The sequence below is a fragment of the Chiloscyllium plagiosum genome, chromosome 3, assembly GCF_004010195.1.
Source record: "Chiloscyllium plagiosum isolate BGI_BamShark_2017 chromosome 3, ASM401019v2, whole genome shotgun sequence".
Classification (NCBI taxonomy): Eukaryota; Metazoa; Chordata; class Chondrichthyes; order Orectolobiformes; family Hemiscylliidae; genus Chiloscyllium; species Chiloscyllium plagiosum.
Genome location: NC_057712.1, coordinates 50,163,076 through 50,185,007, shown reverse-complemented (window position 1 = coordinate 50,185,007; position 21,932 = coordinate 50,163,076). Strand labels below are relative to the sequence as shown.

General features: G+C 41.4%; 1 protein-coding gene across 2 annotated transcripts in view; it reads right to left on the bottom strand.

The window, feature by feature from the left end:
- LOC122543221 (collagen alpha-1(XIX) chain) overlaps positions 1-21,932 on the bottom strand; it is a 412,403-nt gene that overhangs the window by 355,226 nt on the left and 35,245 nt on the right. For both annotated transcript variants that reach the window (XM_043681707.1, XM_043681699.1), the window contains exon 4: positions 13,818-13,929. In XM_043681707.1, the coding sequence (XP_043537642.1) occupies positions 13,818-13,929 (112 nt within the window). The remainder of the gene's footprint in view (positions 1-13,817; positions 13,930-21,932) is intronic.

Here is a 21,932-nt window from a genome sequence, read left to right as displayed (position 1 = left end):
TCACGGAGGGAGTGGTCTTTACGGAATGCTGATAGGGGAGGGGAGGGAAATATATCCTTGGTGGTGGGGTCCGTTTGGAGGTAGCGGAAACGACGGCGGATGATGCGCTGTACATGGAGATTGGTGGGGTGGTAGGTGAGGACCAGTGGGGTTCTGTCCTGGTGGCGGTTGGAGGGGCGGGGCTGAGGGGCAGAGGAGCGGGAAGTGGAAGAGATGCGGTGGAGGGCATCGTCGACCACGTCGGGGGGGAAATTGCGGTCCTTGAAGAAGGAGGCCATCTGGGTTGTGCGTTTTTGGAACAAAAATCTTCCTACCATACCAGGCAACATCCTGGTAAATCTCCTCTGCACCCATTCCAGTGCCTCCACATCCTTCCTACAGTATGGTGACCAAAACTGCACACAATACTCCAGATGCGAACGCACCAGAGTCTTATACAAATCTGGAGCAAAAAGATGTCGTCAGTAATGGTGACCGTGAAATTATTAGATTATTGTAAAAACCTCTCTGATTCACCAAAGTTCTTTCATAATTTGTTATCTTGATGCAGTCTGGCCTACATATGGTTGATTCTTAATTGCCCTTGGAAGCAGGTTAGTTAGCCAATTGAGCTTTATTCAAGGAGGCAGCTTACCACTGCATTCTCATGGGCAATTAGAGATGGGTACTAAATGTAAACCTTATCAAGGATATCCATTTCCCATGAATTAATAAAAACATCCTTACTTTTGTCTTTAATCTCAGCCAGGCCTTCTCTCATTATATTCCTGAATCATCTTTCTTCAAACTCACTCCCACAAACCAAGCATCAGTCATCTTTCTTAAACTCTAATTCTTTGACTGCACATGCCTTTTCTTTTGATAACAGTACTGTTACAGTGCAGAAGGAGGTCATTTGGTTGAACATGTCTTTGTTGGCTCTCCAAACAAGCAATTCTAATGCCCTCCCCTCCCTTTTCCCCTATACTGCTGAACATTCTTCCTTTACACATAATAACACAGCTCCCTCCTGAAAGCCTCAATTAAATCTCCCTTGACCATACTCTATGCATTCCAGATGCTAACCATCCACTCTGTGAAAACATTTTTCTCATGTCACCATTGCTTTTTTTGTTAATTATTTTAAATCTGGGCCCCCCTCATTCTTTCGCCTTTCACTAGTAGTAGCAGTTTCCCCCCAACTATGCTGTCCAGACGCCTTATGGTCTCAAATCTCTTTCCAATCTTCTGTTCTGTGGGTAGAACAATCCCCCTGTCTCTAATCCACCCACATAACTGAAGTTTCTCATCACTGTAACCATTTTCATGAATCCTGTCAACACCCTCTCTAATACCTTTACATTCTTCTTAAGACGCAGTGATCAGACTGTTCCAATTGAAGCCAAATCACTGTTTTGTACAATCTTATCATTGCCTTGCTCCTGTATGCTATACAGCAAATACAACAGAGTCACATCAAGTGATGCTTAACACAGAGTTGACCACCATGACACAAAGCATTCATCTCACAAATTAGAAAACTGTCAGTGATTAATTGATTGGATAATAGAGTTTTGAGTACTTCTATCACTGTAATTTTAATTATGCTAATTTATCCCAGAGGATTGATCTCCATATGAACAGTAAAGAGAAGGCTTCCATTTTGGCACACAAACCTAAACAAACATCAATTTAACCAATATGATGTATTCATAAATCTGGCACATAAATAGTTAAAACAACCATACCAATTAAATATTCAGTTAAAGTAGGATTAATAGGAGATGAGCAATTTTAACTGTGAGATTAATTATAATCATACTTTTTAAAATTGTTTGACAGCATGGTCTTAATTTAACATTTCTGGCCAAGGATAGAGCAGTACATGATTTCTTTAAACAAAATGGACCAAAATCCTTTTCTGATGAGGTCTGTATTTCAAAACAATTTGCATTTATATGGTGTCTGTCATATCGAAAAATAAACTTGCTACGTTGCTTCAGAATGGTGGAATCAGCCAAATCAAAATTTGCACCTTGATGGAGGTTATTGCAACAAATAGCATATGAATTGTAAGGGTGGTTCGAGATGCTGGAATAACACAAAACTACAGAATAGCACAGCCACCAGAACATTCAGTTCGATAGATCCATGCCTTAGCACTGCAGAAAAGTGAGTTGAGGACATAAGCTTAGCAGGCTCACAGGTTGATGTTCCTAGTCAGTTTTCTATTGTCCCACATCCTCATGCTCAGCTTGAAGAAAGTTGCTGCAGCTTTTGATTAGATTACTTACAGTGTGGAAACAGGCCCTTCGGCCCAACAAGTCCACACCGACCCGCCGAAGCGCAACCCACCCAGACCCATTCCCCTACACCTAACACTACGGGCAATTTAGCATGGCCAGTTCACCTAATTTGCACATTTTTGGATTGTGGGAGGAAACTGGAGCACCCGGAGGAAACACATGCAGACATGGGGAGAATGTGCAAACTCCACACAGTCAGTCGCCTGAGGCGGGAATTGAACCCGGGTCTCTGGCGCTGTGAGGCATCAGTGCTAACCACTGTGCCACCGTGCTGTTTATGATGTGTATATTTTGCTTTCAGCAGCAAGTGCCAAATATTAGAGCAAAAACTGTGTGAAAGGTTACCGGGTAATTCTGTCATCTCTTTGATAAAGTTTAGGAGTTGCACAGTAACTGCCTGGACTGCATCCTACTTGATTTTGAATACTGCTTCTTATTGTCTTATCCTCTGCCCTCAGGCTCTCTCTCCCAATATCCCATTCCTGTCCTTATGCTGCTCAACCTCTCTCAGGTTTCTCCTCCCTCTAACATGTTCTCAATTTCCCTCCAAGTAACTGACACAATCCTAATTAAGTAAACTTCAAACACTCAAAACCTTTACCTCAGAATTAACCACAATTAATTGAAAGTCTATATTAATACTAATGGTGTGGCTATAAATTCATACCCAATTCTTAGGACTATATTTTCTGAGCAAATCCATAAAGTTACACCCAGCAACATTTCAACTTTGTACAAAATGTACAAGTGCAATCTTCACAATCTGTGGACCCAGCTGGTGTGTATCATTCTAACTGGACTGGACAATGCAGACAGGCAGTGTGGCTGACTCCAGTATAATTTGTTGCTTTCACAGCCCCTTCTCCAGACCAAAGGTCACACTTGTTGCAACAGTAGGTTTGGTCATGATTAATTCAAAGTAATTGGGCAAAACTCCCAGGGCTCTGGTACACCTGTTGATGCAGGGAAGATGACTTAATTATCCTGAGCATTGCCACATTTGCTCCAGTCAATATCCCATTCACTCAATGAGATTCCGTTGTTGTTCGTGCTGATCCAATTCTAGGAGGCCCAACTGTGGTGTTGTTCCGGGGTGGAGTCTCAGGCTGGGGCGGGTGGGGGGAGGTGAAATTGTTGGTTGGAGTTAGGGGTGGAGGTGATGGAGAGCAGCAACTGTAGAGGCTTGTGTGAGTGTACTCCTCAACTTGCCCACAGCAAAGTCCACTTATCTCTGACTGACACTGAAGTTTGACTGATAGGAAAGATGAGGTATACTCTCCTTTCCTGCGTGCTTCCTCCCAGCCAGGAAGTTGGCAAGTTAAAAGTACATTTTGTGAAACTACTGCCCTGGTTTTCTGACAATTAATGTTCATGAATGACAATGAGTAACACTTATCTTTATCATTCATACAGGAAATTCCAGGGGGAAATTCATGTAGGATACATTGCTCACTTGTTAAAAAGTTACAAGTAACATGTAATAACGATGTAGAAAAAAAAGTTACTCTGTCACAGAAATCTAACTTTGAGTAAAGTATGTATTCAAACGATTCTAGTGTAATTAGAATAATCAGTCAGTAGGTCCCATGCTGAGTACATATTATCGAGACAAATTCTCGTTGAAAAGGCCACAACTGACTCTAAGAGCAAACTGTTCCACATAAAATCATAGAGTCATACAGCACTGACAGCACCCTTAGGTCCAACCAGTCGATACTGATCATAATTCCAATCTAAACCAGTTCCACCTCAATGCTCCTCGCCCATATTCATCCAAACCTTTCCTATTCATGTACTTATTTAAGTGTCTTTTAGATGTTGTAACTGTATGCACATCCACCAGTTTCTTAGGAAGCTCATTCCACATACAAACCACCTCTGTGTAAAAAAGCTTGCCCTCGTGTCTTCATAAAATCTCTCTCCTCTCACCTACTCCCTTGGAAAATATGTCGCTACATCTTGATATCTCCTGTCTTAGGGAAAAAGACACGCACCATTAACCCTATATATATATATATATCCCTCATGATTTTAAAAACATCTTTGAGGTCACCTCTCAACCTCCTACACTCAAATGGAAAAAGTCCCAACCTATCCAGCCTTTCTTTATAACTCAAAGCTTCCATATCCAGCAACATCCTGGTAAATCTTTTCTGAACCCTCTCTAACTTAATAATATCCTTTAGAGGGACTGTAACCTTTCACTGAATGTATCTAATAATAATGCTGGCACAATAGGCAGATCACTCTTCAGGATTCTCTTTATTTATGCTAACATTCTTTAAGAATAGTTTTTGTCAAGTTAAATCAGCTCATCTGTTGTCACTGACCCCTCAGGCAGCATGTTCCAGATCACAACAGCTCACTACTGAAGAAATGTTTCCTCATTTTGGGTTTAGTTCTTTCAGTGATTGACTCAAATCTATGTCCTCAGCTTAACGACCACTTACCAGGAGAGACAGTTCAGAAACCGCAACAACAATAACAATTTATGGTCTCTGAAGATACGAAACATTATAAGATGTTTCACAGTAACATTGCAAAGCAAAGTATAATGCCAAGCCACAAAAGGAGAATCACAGTCAAGTGATCAAAAACTTTGTCCAAAAGATAAACTTTAAGGAGTATCTTAAAGGAAGGAAGTGAGATAGAGAGCAGATGAAGTATAGTGAAGGATTTCCAGGGCTATGGACTGTGCAATTGACCAAAGGTTGATTGATTAAAATTGGAATTAGAGAAGTGTAAAAATTACGGAGATCTGTGGTTTTCCCTGTCTACCTCAGCAATACTAATTAAAAATCTCTACTTTGAGGAGAAATGTATCTTTTCAGTAAACTGACCACCTGATGCACATGTTTGGCCGTATACATTGTACAATCCAAAGAATTTATAGGAACAGTAGTTAATTATAATTAGATTTACATTTTTTTTATTTGTCATTCTTTATTCCTTTGATGAACACATTGCATCACATTGGGGCTTACTTTTACAGTACAATCGGCATCATTCCAGCATTTCAACCAAATCAACGTTCTTCATATCATCAAAGGAAATTGCAGAAACCCACAGTATATCGCTGTACTGTCTGTTTTTGGACTAGAACAGAGCCTTTATTGCCACAGACACTCAATGATACAGTGAAAAGTTTATATGTTGCAAATTACAGTGCCAACTTAGATACAAAAGTATCTAGACACAGCTTCTTTAGTTACAGAGTTTAGACAATACAGAAATAAAATGTCCAGCATTATAGGAATAAAGGTTCAGTATAGCAGACCATGCTGGCACCTAGCTTCCAGTCCACACTGGGTCCCGGCTCCACGTCATGCCAGCAACACACCACACTGGAAGGCTGCTGCACCAGACCGGGAGATTGCCACACCACGTCAGGAAGCACCTATGGGAGGAGGTTGCGGTAGGAGGCTGGAGGGTTGCCATGCCATGCCAGGAGGGTCCTACATGAGAAGGCCACTGTAGGAGGCCACTATGGTACATGAGGAGGCCCCGACAGGAGGATGCCACTGCACCAGGCTGGGAGGTCACCACACCAATGGCAGGAGGCTGCTGCACCAGGCCGGGCAGACTGCTACAGGAGGCCATTGTGCCAGAGGATGCCAAGAATCGTCAGTGGAGGCCAGGAATTGTTGCTCGCTAGAGACCAGGATTTGAAGAGAAAAAAAGGAAGGCGAAGAAGAAAAAGGAGTACTAAGAGGAGGAGAAGAGAAGTAAAAGAAATGTGGACGAAGTGGATGAGCACAGGCTAGAGCAAGCTACTCTGCTGCCATCTTGCACAATATTTGCTTGCATTTCCTCCTTCAAGATACTCCTTCAAACCTACCTCTATGGTTAAGCTTTTTGATCATCTGGTCAACTATCTCTTTTCGAGTCCTACAAAACTGCTTGTAAGCATTTTTGGTTATTAAAAGGCATCATATAAATCCAAAATGCTATTGCTATATTTGAGACAAGATATAGGGCAAATTAATCAGATATTACTGAAAAAACTAGCCATTCACTAGTTCATTTCTTAGTGCTATATTTTAATCGATCAGAGTCAGCTTGCCTGGTTTCAAATTGAAACAAAAGCTGGCAGTTAACTTTCAATCATCACTTTCAATTGGTGTATTCTACATGGCAATGCATCTATCAGTAAGAGCCCTCCTGCCAACCAATTAGCCCTTTCCTACCATATAGTAAAATGTTGATTTTCACCTTAAGTTAGTATCCTTATAAATTATCTTGATGAGTGCAGATGAAAAAGGTTTCTCAAGTCTTTCACTCCAAGGTTATAATTTGAATACTGAACTCCTGGAAATGCACAGCTGGTCAGGCAGCATCCGAGGAGCAGGAAAATCGATGATTCAGGCAGGAGTCCTTCATCAGGAGAAGGTGAGCTTGGTAAGATACAAAGAGTAAAGTCACCAGGTCCCAGGTAAAAAGTCCTCCAAAACGCTCAACACAACTGACACTTAACTAAAAATAATGTAAGGTTCAGCCCTACAATTTTTTCTTTTGGCTATAAGCTGGTAAATGGAAGTTGGATGCGGCTGTGTAGCTAAAGGAGTGTTTTACCAGCCCGAAAGTCAAGTAGGATTGTGTGGTGTAAACTTTAGCTACATAAGACCTTATTGGTTTTCAGAGTAGCAAGGTATACTTCACATATACACAGGTATCAGAGGCTCCTAGAGTTTGAAATGCAGCCCTACAACACTCTTCAGATTGGCCCAGCTGCAGTCTGTAACTGGCCTATGAATGCAGTGCACTCAGAGACAGCATTAACGTTGCAGAAACATCTCTTCCCTCCTTCTCTGAATGGAAAGAGACAAAAAGCTAGTGACTCTAGAGAAAGATTCCAATACAAGAAAAGACCCAGGTCCACCCGATTGACCATTGATTCAAAGGTGAACCATTGCTTTACGGAATAACATCATGTCATCATTGCAAAAAATAAAACAAATTATGAGAAACAATTCATCCCACCCTTGTGGCCAGGATTATGATCTACAGTATTTGTTTTTCTTTATCTATAGTTTTCCATCAGTAAGATTTATGGCTTTCCCATCTTTGTCTGTCTTATTCATGAATCAGTGTGTGTCTATGCATGTTTGGAGTTTTAAAAGATGATAGCTTAAGTCACATAATAGTAAATTAGCAATCTATTATTGTTATTTGTGAAAGAATAAATTAAGCTATTTTTCTGACATGATTTTCTTTGTGATGTTAGTTGAAGCCAATATTTATCCCTTAGTTAATGTCATAAAAATGATTATTTGATCACTTGCCATGCATAAATAGCTTGCTGCATTTCCTGTTCTATAGTATCACTTAATTGGGGAGAGTGTGGGGTGAGTGGCCCCCACTGTTTCACAAATATGTGACTGCTCAATTAAATCACCAAGCTGATGGATTTTTCTGACAGACCGCTATTCAGGATACATGTAATTCACAATAGATTTTGTCATTCACAGAAATTCGTTTATTGGAAATAAATTTATTCTTTGATAAGTGACAAAAATAGATTGCTAATCTACTACATTGCTACAAAACCCTGGAACCCTCCCCTTCCCCTAACAGCACTAAATATTTCCCAATACCACATCTCTGCATAAGTTCAAGAAGGCAGCTCAGCAGCATCTTCTCAATGTGGAGTCGCAGGTAGATAGGATAGTGAAGAAGGCATTTGGTATGCTTTCCTTTATTGGTCAGAGTATTGAGTACAGGAGTTGGGAGGTCATGTTGCAGCTGTACAGGACATTGGTTAGGCCACTGTTGGAATATTGCGTGCAATTCTGGTCTCCTTCCTATCGGAAAGATGTTGTGAACTCGAAAGGGTTCTGAAAAGATTTACAAGGATGCTGCCAGGTTTGGAGGATCTGAGCTACAGGGAGAGGCTGAACAGGTTTGGGCTGTTTTCCCTGGAGCGTCAGAGGCTGAGGGGTGACCATATAGAGGTTTACAAAATTATGAGGGGCATGGATAGGATAAATAGACAAAGTCTTTTCCCTGGGGTCAGGGAGTCCAGAACTAGAGGGCATAGGTTTAGGGTGAGAGGGGAAAGATATAAAAGAGACCTAAGGGGCAACTTTTTCACGCAGAGGGGGGTACATGTATGGAATGAGCTCCCAGAGGATATGGTGGAGGCTGGTACAATTGCAACATTTAAGAAGTATTTGGATGGATATATGGATAGGAAGGGTTTGGGGGGATATGGGCCGGGTGCTGGCAGATGGGACTAGATTGGGTTGGTATATCTGGTCAGCATGGACGGGTTGGAGCAAAGGGTCTGTTTCCATGCTGTACATCTCTATGACTCTATGACAGGTAATAAATACTGGCCCAGTCAGGTTCACCCACATCTAAGGAATTCATAAAAAATACCCAGTTCCATAAGGAGGAGTGAAGATGTGCAGTGTAGATTCATAAGATATAGGATCAGAAAAAACTGTTCAGCCCATAAAGTCTGCTTCACCCTTCAATGAGATCATGGCTGATCTGGTAATCTTAAACTCCACTTTCCTGTCTTTTCCCCATAACCCTTGGTTTTACTGATTTAAAAATCTGTCTACCTCAGCCTTGAATATACTTAATGACCCAGTCTATACACTTTTTTGCAGTAAAGAATTCCACAAATTCACTACCTTCAGAGAGAAAAATGCCTCCTCATCTCTGTCTCATTTGTGCGTCCCTTAGTATGAGATTAATGCCCTCTGGTCCTGGACTGTCCCACAAAGAGAAGCAACCTTTTTGTATATACCTTGTCAAATCCCCTAGAAGTCTTTTATGTTTCAATAATCTAATTCATTTCAGGCAAAGTTTGATAAAGACCTGAATAAATGGTTGGTCTGACTAAATCTTATGAAGTGTCTAAGTCACGTAATGTGAAGAAAGGGAAAAGTGAGTGGAGTGGGCATTCAGAAGCCAATATACTTGAGCAGCCAGGGTGCCGATGGCACTTTAGAGTTCAGATTCAATTTCAAAATGAAGTCAACTTCACTTCTAACTTCCTGAACTACAACAGTAACCACCCAAACACACACAGGAGAAGGTGCATTAGAACCTTGTTCAAAAGGGCTACAACACACTGCAGCACTGCTGACCTGTGAAGGGAAGAAGAAGAACACCTCTACAAAGTCTTTGTAAAGAACAGATATCCCTGCAACTTCATCCACAGATGCCTAGCAGACAAACAATGCAACGAGGACATGCCACAGCCTAACTCATAGCCACACTACCTTATAAAAGGTAGCTTATAACCTTTGCCCATCACGTGCAAGACAAACATAGTTTACGAGATCCCATGCAAAGACATTATATAGGACAAACAGGTAGACAACTAGCCATCCACAGCCATGAACACCAACTAGCCACTAAATGCCATGACCAGCTGTTCCTAGTAGCTATACACACAGATGACAGCACTACGGTAACAGGACTAGATAAACAGAGGACAGCCAGAGAATGCTAGAGGCACGGCATGGGCTCCATCAATAAGTACATTGACCTAGCCCCAATAAACCGGACACTGCAACAATCAACTGGAACCAGCAACCGAAAGCAGTAGGATCAGAACCAAATAAATTCCAAAAAACGTAGCACAACAGCACTTCACAGGCGGTGCCAAAGCACTGAAGATGTCACCTAGACAGGGGACAAAACATCTGCAAATCAACTTCCCAGTTCAGCAAACATCACCACATTTACGGCAACTGGCACCCAAGCTACAAATCTTTACGCAAACCTTGAACTTATAACTTCTCTTATGCTGATCTTTGCTGGAAGGTCGGTTGTCCATCATTCAGTTGACTGGTGTAATTTCAGCTGAAATCTTAGGTATGCAGTGTTAATGGGACTCTGAGGATCCTTTGACAATCCCCGTTGAGGACATCCTTGCGTCTAGTCAAAATGCAAAATAAAAGAGCTGGCATTTACCTGATGCGAGGTCTTGTGGCTCAGTGTATGGCATCCCTGCTTTTGAATCAGAAGCTCTAGGTTTGAGTCCCACTTCAGACAAGGGAGGTGCATTCACAAAGTTGTCAAACATATTAACAAACCTGGCTAACACAAGCTACTGGCAGGTGGTAAAAGTGGGAGAGATTTCTGTCTGGCAGTGTAATGGAAAGCATGTTGGAGCTCCAACCATCATTATCCAGAATTCCAGACTGCAGAATGCAGGTAAAAGTGAAAGTTACATGGACTTCCTGGTGAATATCACACATCAACCCAAGTATGTTGGGCTGAATGATATCTATAGTTACCTATTATTCAAATCAGTCCTTTTCATTAGCCTCCAAAGAAAGACAAACATATCATCTTGATGCTCCAATTCTCAGCAATGCCACTGATGAAAAACTGAATGCCCTGGATTTTTGTGGATGCCCCTCCATTTTGGCGAGCTGGGCTAAAGACCCAAAGAAGAAACAATTTGCCAGGTGCCTCATACATAATAAAACCAAAAAAACTAACGCGCGAACAAAATGAATGCTAATTTCTCTCCAAACAAGTGTTACAAGTGCACTTACATGGGACATTTTCAACATTTAGAATTGAGAACACGATAAAGAGAACTGGGTGCCCAGGTGTTTGATAATAATTTGAGTATCCGCTTGAGGGAAAGGGCTGTGTGTTGGTCAAACCCCACTTGCAAGCCTTCTTGTTCCAGTTACCCACTCCTTCCTGGAATCGTTCTCCAGACTTCTCAATGGCATGTTTCTACAAATGGGATCAGTTACAGTTTGGCAGTCTTCAGATACAACAGGAAGAAGACTATTTTCATTCAGAGGCAAAGGTGGGAGGTGAAGCTCATATCATGGGATTCTGCTTCTGAATCAAAAAATAGCTATCTCTTCGGCTTCCTGGTTGAAATAGATGAAGAAGCTATCCCAGCACACTTTTGGTATAAGGGCCTAATTTAATGTACACCAGAGTGGCTTCACAGCTTGTTGAATACTGCCCAGACAGGGAAAGATGATCCCCTTTCATTTCCTGAGATTAAGGTGAAGCACATGCAAAGTTCCTAGACACAGCCTCCCTTCCCAGCTGACACACAGTGTCATCTGTCAGGGCTCACAGCTGCTCACAGGGTTGGAAACTATAAACTCACTTTGGAAGAAACAGTCAGAAATGCACTTCCTCGCCAAGTGATCATGTGTTAAGTGTGTAAACCAGGAACGCAGAAGAACATATAGCTCTTAATGTTTACACCCTCACGTTATCAGCACCAATTAAACAGCCGAGTGACCTTTTCACTTCCATCATAGCACTAAAGGCAAGCTGCTCAACAAAGGATGAGGTCAAAGCAATGGAAAGTATTTCTATTGAAAGCTAGCTCCTGCTTGAATCCCATATTCTCTGTCATTGAAACCAGACAAACACAAACCTCCCTTCGGCCTGTCCAGTTTAAATAAGTTTTTTACTTACCTTAAGTTGATGTGGTTTCCTGAAGCATTCTCAGCTCTTGAGTCAATTGCCAAACCCACACTATATTCCACTCATCTATCATCTTTGTCCTTGCTGACCAACTTTGGTCAGTAAAGTCTCAATTTTAAAATTCCCTGCCCTGTTTCCAAATCCTGCCACAACCTTCTAATCAGTGTGAACACCTCCAGTTTTGCAATCTATCGAGATAACCACGCTTTACCAATTCTGGCCCCCTTCTGCACCCTCTATTTGATGCTAAGCTACAGAAGGGAATGTTCTGACAAAAACAGAAACAGTCACATTGCTATTTTGAGGAAACTCTCAAATAGGAAACTGAAACAAAGAGGAAGGGACCCTCAGCAAAGATTTCCAGTGCTAAGGATAGGGAAAATTTTCCATCATGTGTCACATCACCTGTCCACCCACTTCCACACAATGCTTTTGCTTGACAAAACTTTGTGGTGGTACAGTCTGAGTAACAGCTAGAACTGGTGCAGGCACAAATAGACTGAAAGGCCTCCTTTGCTGTACCAATTCTGAGACTGTAATGGAGGCTATGGAGTGATGGGCTACACTGTTTGAAGTACAACTCCCTGGTGTGCTGTGTGGCGGGATTCTGGCTGGTTATGGCAAGACCTGCTGCAGCCTGATCCAGCAATAATTACCACACAGCCCTCATGAGTGATGCAGCAAGTAGAAGACAGGCAGTGATGATTCAGTTACAGGCAACCCTATTTTATACTGCAGCTTGAATTCTAACTATCCATTCTTTTGGGGGTTATAATAACCTCCTCCATTCCTATCACAGTGCCCTCAGTACATCTTGTACTTTGAACCATCCCCAACTTGCAATTTACCACTACCCATCCCTGTCATCATAACTCTGGGGTCACATGCATTTAAAAGCATTAAAATGGGGTGACAGTGCAAAGAAAGTTGGAATATACTTGTTTAGGGTACAGAGAAGAAGGGCTTATGTCGATTCTCCTGCTCCTCGGATGCTGCCTGGCCTGCTGTGTTTTTCCAGCACCACATTTTTCAACTCTGGTCTCCAGCATTTGCAGTCCTCACTTTTTCCTTGTTTAGGGTACAGATAGCTGAGGACATGGCTTACCAATGACCAAAATCAGATGAAACGTCATTCAGTATTTACAGGTGTATGTAAACAATGAATGAGTTAAAGAAAGAAATTTAACAAAGCAGAAATCAAAAAATAAATCATGAAGTGCCTGGTCAGTCATCAACAAAAATATATTAAGTCTGCCCTCAGGCATGTCCTTTCACTTCAGTCTATTCTCAATAAAAGAATGTCAGTAAAACCACTGAGGGGAAATTAAATTATTTTACTGGCATTACTCCAGAAGCTTTGCTGTAGCAATATATCACACTGAAACAAGAAAATGTCCATTTATATTGGAGAGCAATGATACCTACAATGAAACATCAGAACTTGCCCATTTGTGGATCTTCAAAGGAGTGACAAGTTTTGAGTCATAGCAAGTAAACCTTTTGGCACTGACATTTTAATTTTAAAATCTTACTTCTTCAGGTTGTCAATATTGCTAGAGTGCTTTTTATAGAGAACATTTTTATGAATTCTCTTTGAACCTCATCTTTCTTGCTATTTTAATCTACTTTGTCAGTTATGGTATGACACATCTCTAGGTCCAGGTAGGGCTTGAAGCCCTGGTCTAGAAGCTTCTGGTCTAGAAGCAGCAAATGTGGTCACTGCACCATCTGATCCTCAAACCTCTTCATCCTTACCCTATCCTTATTCTTCTTTCTGACACATTGAGATTGAATTCAATATTCCTGTTTTCCTTCCTGCTTCAGCTCATTACTCATTATTCGATCAGAATGTTTCGCAGTATAACAAAGCTGAACAAAGCTTGTGCAGTTTTCCCAGGTTCTTAGTACCCTGTAGAGGGCAAAGTGGCAAAAATCAGAGTTTATTCTGCCAATTCCACTGTAATAACAAAGAGAACATTTGCAGGCAAATGCAAGGGTATAAAACAGCAGGCAGCATCCATTCACTACTGACTTCAAGGTGAAGGGCATAATTTAAAACGTATACAAAGTTGGATGTAAAGTAAAATAATAGTTCATTGTGCTTACTGTGTGGGACTGACTAACAGTTTTCTTCCCATTCGGATAAATGGAGGAGCTTGCGAAGCTTTGCTTCTTGATGTTGAGAGGGTCAATGAAAAGCTCTGTACTAAATCGAACCCTGAAAAGTAAGGGATAAGCATTTGCAGGTCAATATACAGAATAGATACAGTAATACTGCTGACACAGTGAGTTCAGAGCAGTATGCAGAGTAGATAGGATAACACTGCTGACAAAGTGTGTACTGATCAGTATAAAGCTAGATACAGTAACATCGCTGACATGATGTATGTATATCAGTCATACTGCTGATAAAGTACAAACAAATCAGTATACAGAGTGGATAGGCTAATACACATCCAAGTGTGGAACCACAGGAGATGAGTGAGATCCTAAACAAATATTTTGTGTCAGTAATTAGTGTGGAGAATGACATGGAAGCCAGGGAACTCAGAGAAATAAAGAAATGTCTAAGAAGATATATGAAGGCAGAGTGGCAGATGTTGTCGACATGGACTTTAGCAAGGCTGTCAACAAGGTTCCGCATGGGACACTGGTTAATAACATTAGATCAAATGTGATCTAGGAAGAGCTAGCCAATTAGATACAAAATTGGCTTTACAGTAGGAGACTTAGGGTGGTGGTAGAGGGTTGTTCAGCCTGGAAGCCTGTGATCAGTGACAAGCAGTGGTGCTGGAACCATTGTTTTTCATAATTGTATATAAATGATTTGGATGAGAAAATAGGAGTCATAGTTAGTAAGATTATGGGTTACACCAAAATTGCTGGTATTGTGGACAGTGAAGAAGTTTATCTAAGAGTATAATGGGATCTTGATCAAGCTGGACAGTTGGTCAAGGAATGGCAGATGGCATTTAATTCAGATAAATGTTAGGTTTTGTATTTTGGTAAGACAAACCAGGACAAGACTTACAACTAATGGTGGTTAATGGTAAGTTCCTTGAAAATGGTGTCACAAGTAGACAGTATGGTGAAGGCGGCATTTGGCATGCTTGCCTTCATCGGTCAGAGTATTGAGTATAGGAGTTAGGACCTCACGTTACAGCTGTGCATGATATTAGTAACGCCATACTTAGAATACTACGTACAATTCTGGTTGCCCTGCTAAAAGTAGGAATATTATTGAACTGGAAAAGGTGCAAAAATATTTATTAGGATGCTACCAAGACTGGAAGGTTTGAGATAGAGTTAGAGGCTGACAGGCTGGGACTTTCTTCCCTGGAGCATAGGAGGCTGAGGGGGTGACCTTTTGGAGTTTTATAAGGTGAATGGCCAAGGTCCTTTCCCCAGGGTAGGGGAATCCCCAGGGTAGAGGGCGTAGGTTTAAGGTGAGAGGGCAAAGATTTAAAAGGGACCGAAGGGGCAACTTTTTCACATAGAGGGTGGTGCACCCTCTGGACCGAGCTACCAGAGGAAATGGTAGAAGTGGGTACAATTAGAATGTTTAAAAAATATTTGGACAGATAGATGAATAGGAAGATTTTGGACGGATGTGGGCCAAACGCAGGCAAATGGGTCCAGTTAAGTTTAGGAAGCCTGGTGGGCAGGGATGAGTTAAGGTAAGGGTCTGTTTCTATGTTACATGATTTGATGACTCTGCTGACAAAGTGCATGCAGCTTGCTATAGAGGGTAGACACAATAACACCACTGACGTAGTGTGTGCAGAGCATTGTAAAAAGTATAGATGGTAATGTCATTGACATAGTGAGTTCAGATCAGTGTAAAGAGTAAATACTATATCATTGCTGACAGTACGTGCAGATCAGCACACAGGCTAGAAAGAATAACACTACTGACACAGTGCATACAGATCAATATACAAAGTGGATACAGGATCACTCCCTGACAGTACATACAGATTGGTATATAGAGTACATACAGTAACACTGTTGACACAGTGTTTGCAGATCAGAAGACAGCATATATAAACTAAAAATGTTGACAGTGTGAGTAGATCATTAAACAGAGTAGGTAAGGTAACGTTCCTGACACAGTGATTTCAGGTCAATATATAAAGTAGATAGGATAACACTGCTGACTAAGTGCATATAGATTAATATACAAAGTAGATACAGTAACATTGTTGACAGTGAGTTCGGATCAATATACAAATTAGACTTAATAGACTGTTGACACAGAGGCAGACAAATCAGTACACGGTAGAAACAGTAATACTGTGGCACACAGTGTATGCAGATCAATATATTGAGTAGATACAGTAACACTACTGACAGTATATGCAGATTTGGCTGGCGTGCGGCAGTTTTTAGCACTACAGCCTCACAGCACTAGGGACCTGGATTCGATTCCAGCCTCAAGCAAGGAGGCTGCTACACTGGGCCACACCAGATTTGGAAGGTTAAGTCACGATAGTTTCTCTGTTGCATTGCAGAGAGATTGACTGACTGGTAACAACCTGAGGGTTGCAATATTTCAAGGTAGATGAAGTGAGATCTTAGTGGTTTTCTCAGCTGGTGAGGGAAATGAGTCTGCACTGTTGGCATCACTCTACATTGCAAACTTGCTGTCTAGCCAACTGAACTAACCAACCCTGTAAGTCATTTGTGACTTGGCCATTTTCTGGTCAAATATTGATGGTGACCACTTTGTCTGCTTTTTTCCTAGTTTAAAACCATTTTACTTACTGAAATTTCAAGGTATTAACTCAAGATGGAGGACGGGAAAAATTTCTGGCTGTAACAGCTGCTCCTTTATTGAGGTGTTTTAGGTGTTGGAGGGGATTTCCTCAAATTCCAGGAGCAGCAATTACTGTTTTATATGTTGTTGCATTGTTTTGGAACTTTGGAGAAAAAAAAGTCAAAACAGCAGTTTTAAAAGGGAGAAGAACAGACAAAGGAAGCACATAGTGAGGTCAGTGCAGGAGAGAGAGGGAGAGAGAGGAACTGACACCACAGTGAGCCTGTACATTACTGGCTTTGCTGTTTGAATTCATGTATCGTTGGACATCGGAGTGCGTCTGGAAAAATTTTAAAAACAGTGAAATTCACAACTGATCTTGGAAGGACCTGTTTGGGAAAGGTCACAGCATAGAAGCAGATAAGTGGATTTTAAGCCCAGCCTTAAAATAAGTCTGCAGTAGTGAGTAGAGTGGGTTCTTTCTTGATTATATGTTGTATTGATTTATGTCTCTTGATTAAACTTAAAATATAAGCCATAAGTATTAAATTAACCTGGAGCAGTGTTTTGTAGAGGAATAAGACAGTGCTATTTTCTGGGTCTGTAGATTGAAAGAAGCTCTTCTTGTCAGATGTGGAGAGTTTATGGGTTACTGAGACTTATACCTGCAAGAAATGCCATTGGTTACGAATCCTATCAGATCAAATGGATCAGTTGGAGAGTCAGTTAGAGGTAATGAGGAATTTACAAGAGCAAGGGGATGTGATGGATGGCAGTTTTGGAAGGGGGGGGAAGTCTCAGGTACAGTCACATAGATAGGTTAACTCCAGGAAAGGTAAGAGAGGTAGGCAGGTAATGCAGGAGTCTTCTGTGGCTATCCCCATTTCAAACAAATGTGCTGTTTTGGAAAATGTAGGGGGTTCTGGACACTCGGGGGTACACAGCATGAACAACAAAGTTTCTGGTATTGAGTAAAAGCAAATTACTGTGGATGCTGGAATCTGAAACCAAAAGAGAAAATGCTGGAAAATCTCAGCAGGTCTGGCAGCATCTGTAAGGAGAGGAAAGAGCTGACGTTTCGAGTCTAACCGACCCTTTGTCAAAGCTAAAAAAATGGAGAAATAGGAAGGTATTTATCCTGTTGGAGAGAAGAGCAGTACTTCTTCAGGGTAGGCATTCCTGGAAGAGAGATGGCAGTGGGTTAAACACCTGGATAAAAGCAAATTACTGTGGATGCTGGAATCTGAAACCAAAAGAGAGGAGGATTAATGATGGAAAAGGACAGACCAGATCGAAAAGTTGAAATTCTGAATCGGAGGAAGGTTAATTTTGATGGTATTAAGCAAGAACTTTCAAAAGCTGATTGGGCGCAGGTAAAGGGACAGCTGAAAAATGGGATGCCTTCAGAAATGAGATAATGGAGTCCAGAGAAAGTATATTCCTGTTAGGGTGAAAGGAAAGGTTGGTAGGTATAGGGAATGCTGGATGATTAAAGAAATTGAGGGTTTGGTTAAGAAAAAGAAGGAAACATATGTCAGGTATAGACAGGATAGATCAAGTGAATCCTTAGAAGAGTATAAAGACAGTAGGAGTATATTTAAGAGAGAAATCAGGAGGGCAAAAAGGGGGCATGAAGACATGGAAGATATAGAATGTAGGGAAATAGATGGTGACATCTTGAAAAATGTCCATATTACAGAGGAGGAAGTGTTGGATGTCTTGAAACATATAAAAGTGGATAAGTTCCCAGGACCTGATCAGGTGTACTCTAGAACTCTGTGGGAAGCTAGGGGAGTGATTGCTGGGCCTCTTACTGAGATATTTGGATCATCGATAGTCACTGATGAGGTGTCGGCAGACTGAAGGTTGGCTAACGTGGTGCCACTGTTTAAGAAAGGTGGTAAGGACAAGCCAGGGATCTATAGACCAGTGAGCCTGACATTGGTGGTGGGCAATCCTGAGGGACAATTGTTGAAGGGAATCCTGAGGGACAGGATGTACATGTATTTGGAAAGGCAAGGACTGATTAGGGATAGTCAACATGGCTTTGTGCATGGGAAATCATGTCTCACAAACCTGATTGAGTTTTTTGGAGAAGTAACGAAGAGGATTGATGAGGGTAGTGCAGTAGGTGTGATCTATATGGACTTCAGTAAGGCATTCGACAAGGTTCCCCATGGGAGGCTGATTAGCAAGATTAAATCTCATGGAATACAGGGAGAACCCGCCATTTGGATACAGAACTGGCTCAAAGGTAGAAGACAGAGGGTGGTGGTGGAGAGTTGTTTTTCAGACTGGAGGCCTGTGACCAGTGGAGTTCCACAAGGACCGGTGTTGGATCCAATACTTTTCATCATTTATATAAATGATTTGGATATGAGCATAAGAGATATAATTAGTAAGTTTGCTGATGACACCAAAATTGGAGGTGTAGTGGACAGCGAAGAAGGTCACCTTAGATTACAACTGGATCTTGATCAGATGGGCCAATGGGCTGAGAAGTGACAGATGGAGTTTAATCTAGGTAAATGCGAGGTGATGCATTTTGGGAAAGCAAATCTTAGCAGGACTTATACACTTAATGCTAAGGTCCTAGGTAGTGTTGCTGAACAAAGAGACCTTGGAGTGCAGGTTCATTGCTCCTTGAAAGTCGAGCCGCAGCTAGATAGGATAGGGAAGAAGGCTTTGGAATGCTTTCCTTTATTGGTCAGAGTATTAAGTACAGGAGTTGGGAGGTCATGTTGCAGCTGTACAGGACATTGGTTAGGCCACTTTTTGGAATATTGTGTGCAGTACTGGTCTCCTTCCTATCGGAAAGATGTTGTGAAATTTGAACGGGTTCTGAAAAGATTTACAAGGCTGTTGCCAGGGTTGGAGGATTTGAGCTATAGGGAAGAGGTTGAATAGGCTGGGGCTGTTTTCCCTTGAGCTAAGGGATGACCTTATAGAGGTTTACAAAATTATTAGGGGCATGGATAGGATAAATAGACAAGGTCTTTTCTCTGGGGTCAAGGAGTCCAGAACTAGAGGGCATAGGTTTAGGGTGAGAGGGAAAAGATATAAAAGAGACCTAAGGAGCAACTTTTTCACGCAGAGGGTGGTACGTGTATGGAATGAGCTGCCAGAGGAAGTGGTGAAGGCTAGAAAAATTGCAACATTTAAAAGGGTATATGAATAGGAAGGGTTTGGAGGGATATGGCCCGGGTGCTGGCAGGTGGGACTAGATTGGGTTGGGATGTCTGGTCGGCATGGACGAGTTGGACCGAGGGGTCTGTTTCAGTGCTGTACATCTCTATGACTCTATAACCGTCTGTGTGGAGTTTGCATATTCTCCTCCATTTCTGCATGATATTCCAATTTCTTCCCACAATCCAAAGATGTGCAAGTTAGGTGGCTTGGCCATGGGAAATGCAGGATTACAGGGATTCAGTAGATGAGTAGGTCTGGGTGGGACACCCTTCAGAGGGTAAGTGTGATGGACAAAATGGTTTGCTTTCACACTGTAAAGATTCTATAATTCTATGATCAGTGTGTACAGTAGGTACACTAACGCCATTAACTCATTGCATACCGATTATTATGTATTGTAGATATGGTAAGACCGCCGATAACGGTGCGTACAATCAGTATACAGAGTAGATACAGTAACACAGCTTGCACAGTGCATGCAGAGCTGTATGAAGAGTAGATACAGTAACATTGCTCATAGTGTATGCAAAGCAGTAGATGGAGTAGGTACAATAACATTGCTGGCACAGTGCGTACAGATCAGTATACAGAGTAGATACACTAAAACTGCTGACACAGTGTGAGCAGATCAGTGTACAGATACAGTAAAGCAGCTCACACAGTTGCTACTGACGTCCCTTGTATGTTTCCTTTCATAACCCTGTTTCATACCTCTTAGAAACTGCTTTTGGCTATTTTCTGGTCCTTGTGTCATTCCCGTTTTGCAGGATCTGTACTGTTTATTGCATTTTTGTCAGCACATTCTTTAAGTTTTATGCTGTCTCTTGTCTCTAATTATCCATTACTACTTTTTTTTGTCTGTGAAGTGGAGCTTTTCCACTAGGGTTATAAACTGGTATTGTACTTGTTAAATTTTCTTTGAGTATTCTCTACTGTTCTTCACTTTTTTGCTTGTTAACAGATTTTCCCAATTTACTGTGGACAGTCTGCACTTCACCTCATTAAAGTCAAGCTAACGTAGACTAAAACTCTAGTAGCTGATTTGTGCTTTTACATTTTCAAATGTTGTGTTGACCTCAATTATGTTATGATCACGATTTGACAAATGTTCGCACACAATTACTAAATATATCCAGCTCATTACTCATTATTGCTTATTCTACTTTTAAAGTCATCAGCTTTTAAGAAAATAACTCATTCAATCACTAAACACTTTTGTATTTGGACAGCACCAGCAACCAGCAGAGAGTTAACTGTATTTTATCTGCAACTTAACTTGCTTACTATGCAGCTTTCCTTGGAGTTAAAGTGTAAGTAAACTTACACTTAAGTAAGTAAGTAACTGAAATAAATGACGTTCAAAATTTGAGCCCATTTAAGCATATGGAACTGTTTTGTGACTGACAAGGAGGGTTTGTCAGAGAGAAAATACTTTGGAATGAACCCACTGAATAGGAAAATCCAAAGGATTGGATGGAACACTTTTTTTAACTTGGCAACAATATTATTCATATCAATTTCAATGGAGGAAGGAAGTTAAGCAGGGTGTAAAACTAATGGTGCTCTCCATCTCATCAGTTTCCAGTTCAGCGAGTTTTGGTAAAATGGCTCCTATGTGTCTGTGACCTTCTTGTATTTTGGGCAGCTGGGCATTCAATAAACAATTCAATATTTGGAACAAATAGTTCTGGATCATGTTTCCTCTTGCTCAGAACCGATAGTGAGAAAGCAGACCAGAGATGAAATGGAGGGGGAGTGTGGAGATAGAACTGGCAAATATTCACTTTCTCTACTAGTTAAGCTTGATGTTAAAAGTCAGTACCTCTGGTGTCCAGTAGTGATTGATCCTTGGCACATCCTATCTTTCATTGACAGATAGTGACATCATAAGCTCATAAGATATAGAAACAGACATAAGCCATTCAGCTAACATGGCTGCTGAACTATTCAATGAGATTGGATCGTCATCAGCTCCAGTTTCCTGCCTTTTCCCTAGAAGCAGAAGTAGGCAATTCAGCCCCTGATTCTGGATTAGTGGTGCTGGAAGAGCACAGCAGTTCAGGCAGCATCCAAAGAGCTTCGAAATCGACGTTTCGGGCAAAAGTCCTTCATCAGGAATAAAGGCAGTGAGCCTGAAGCATGGAGAGATAAGCTAGAGGAGGGTGGGGGTGGGGAGAAAGTAGCATAGAGTACAATGGGTGAGTGGGGGAGGGGATGAAGGTGATCGGTCAGGGAGGAGAGGGTGGAGTGGATAGGTGGAAAAGGAGGTAGGACAA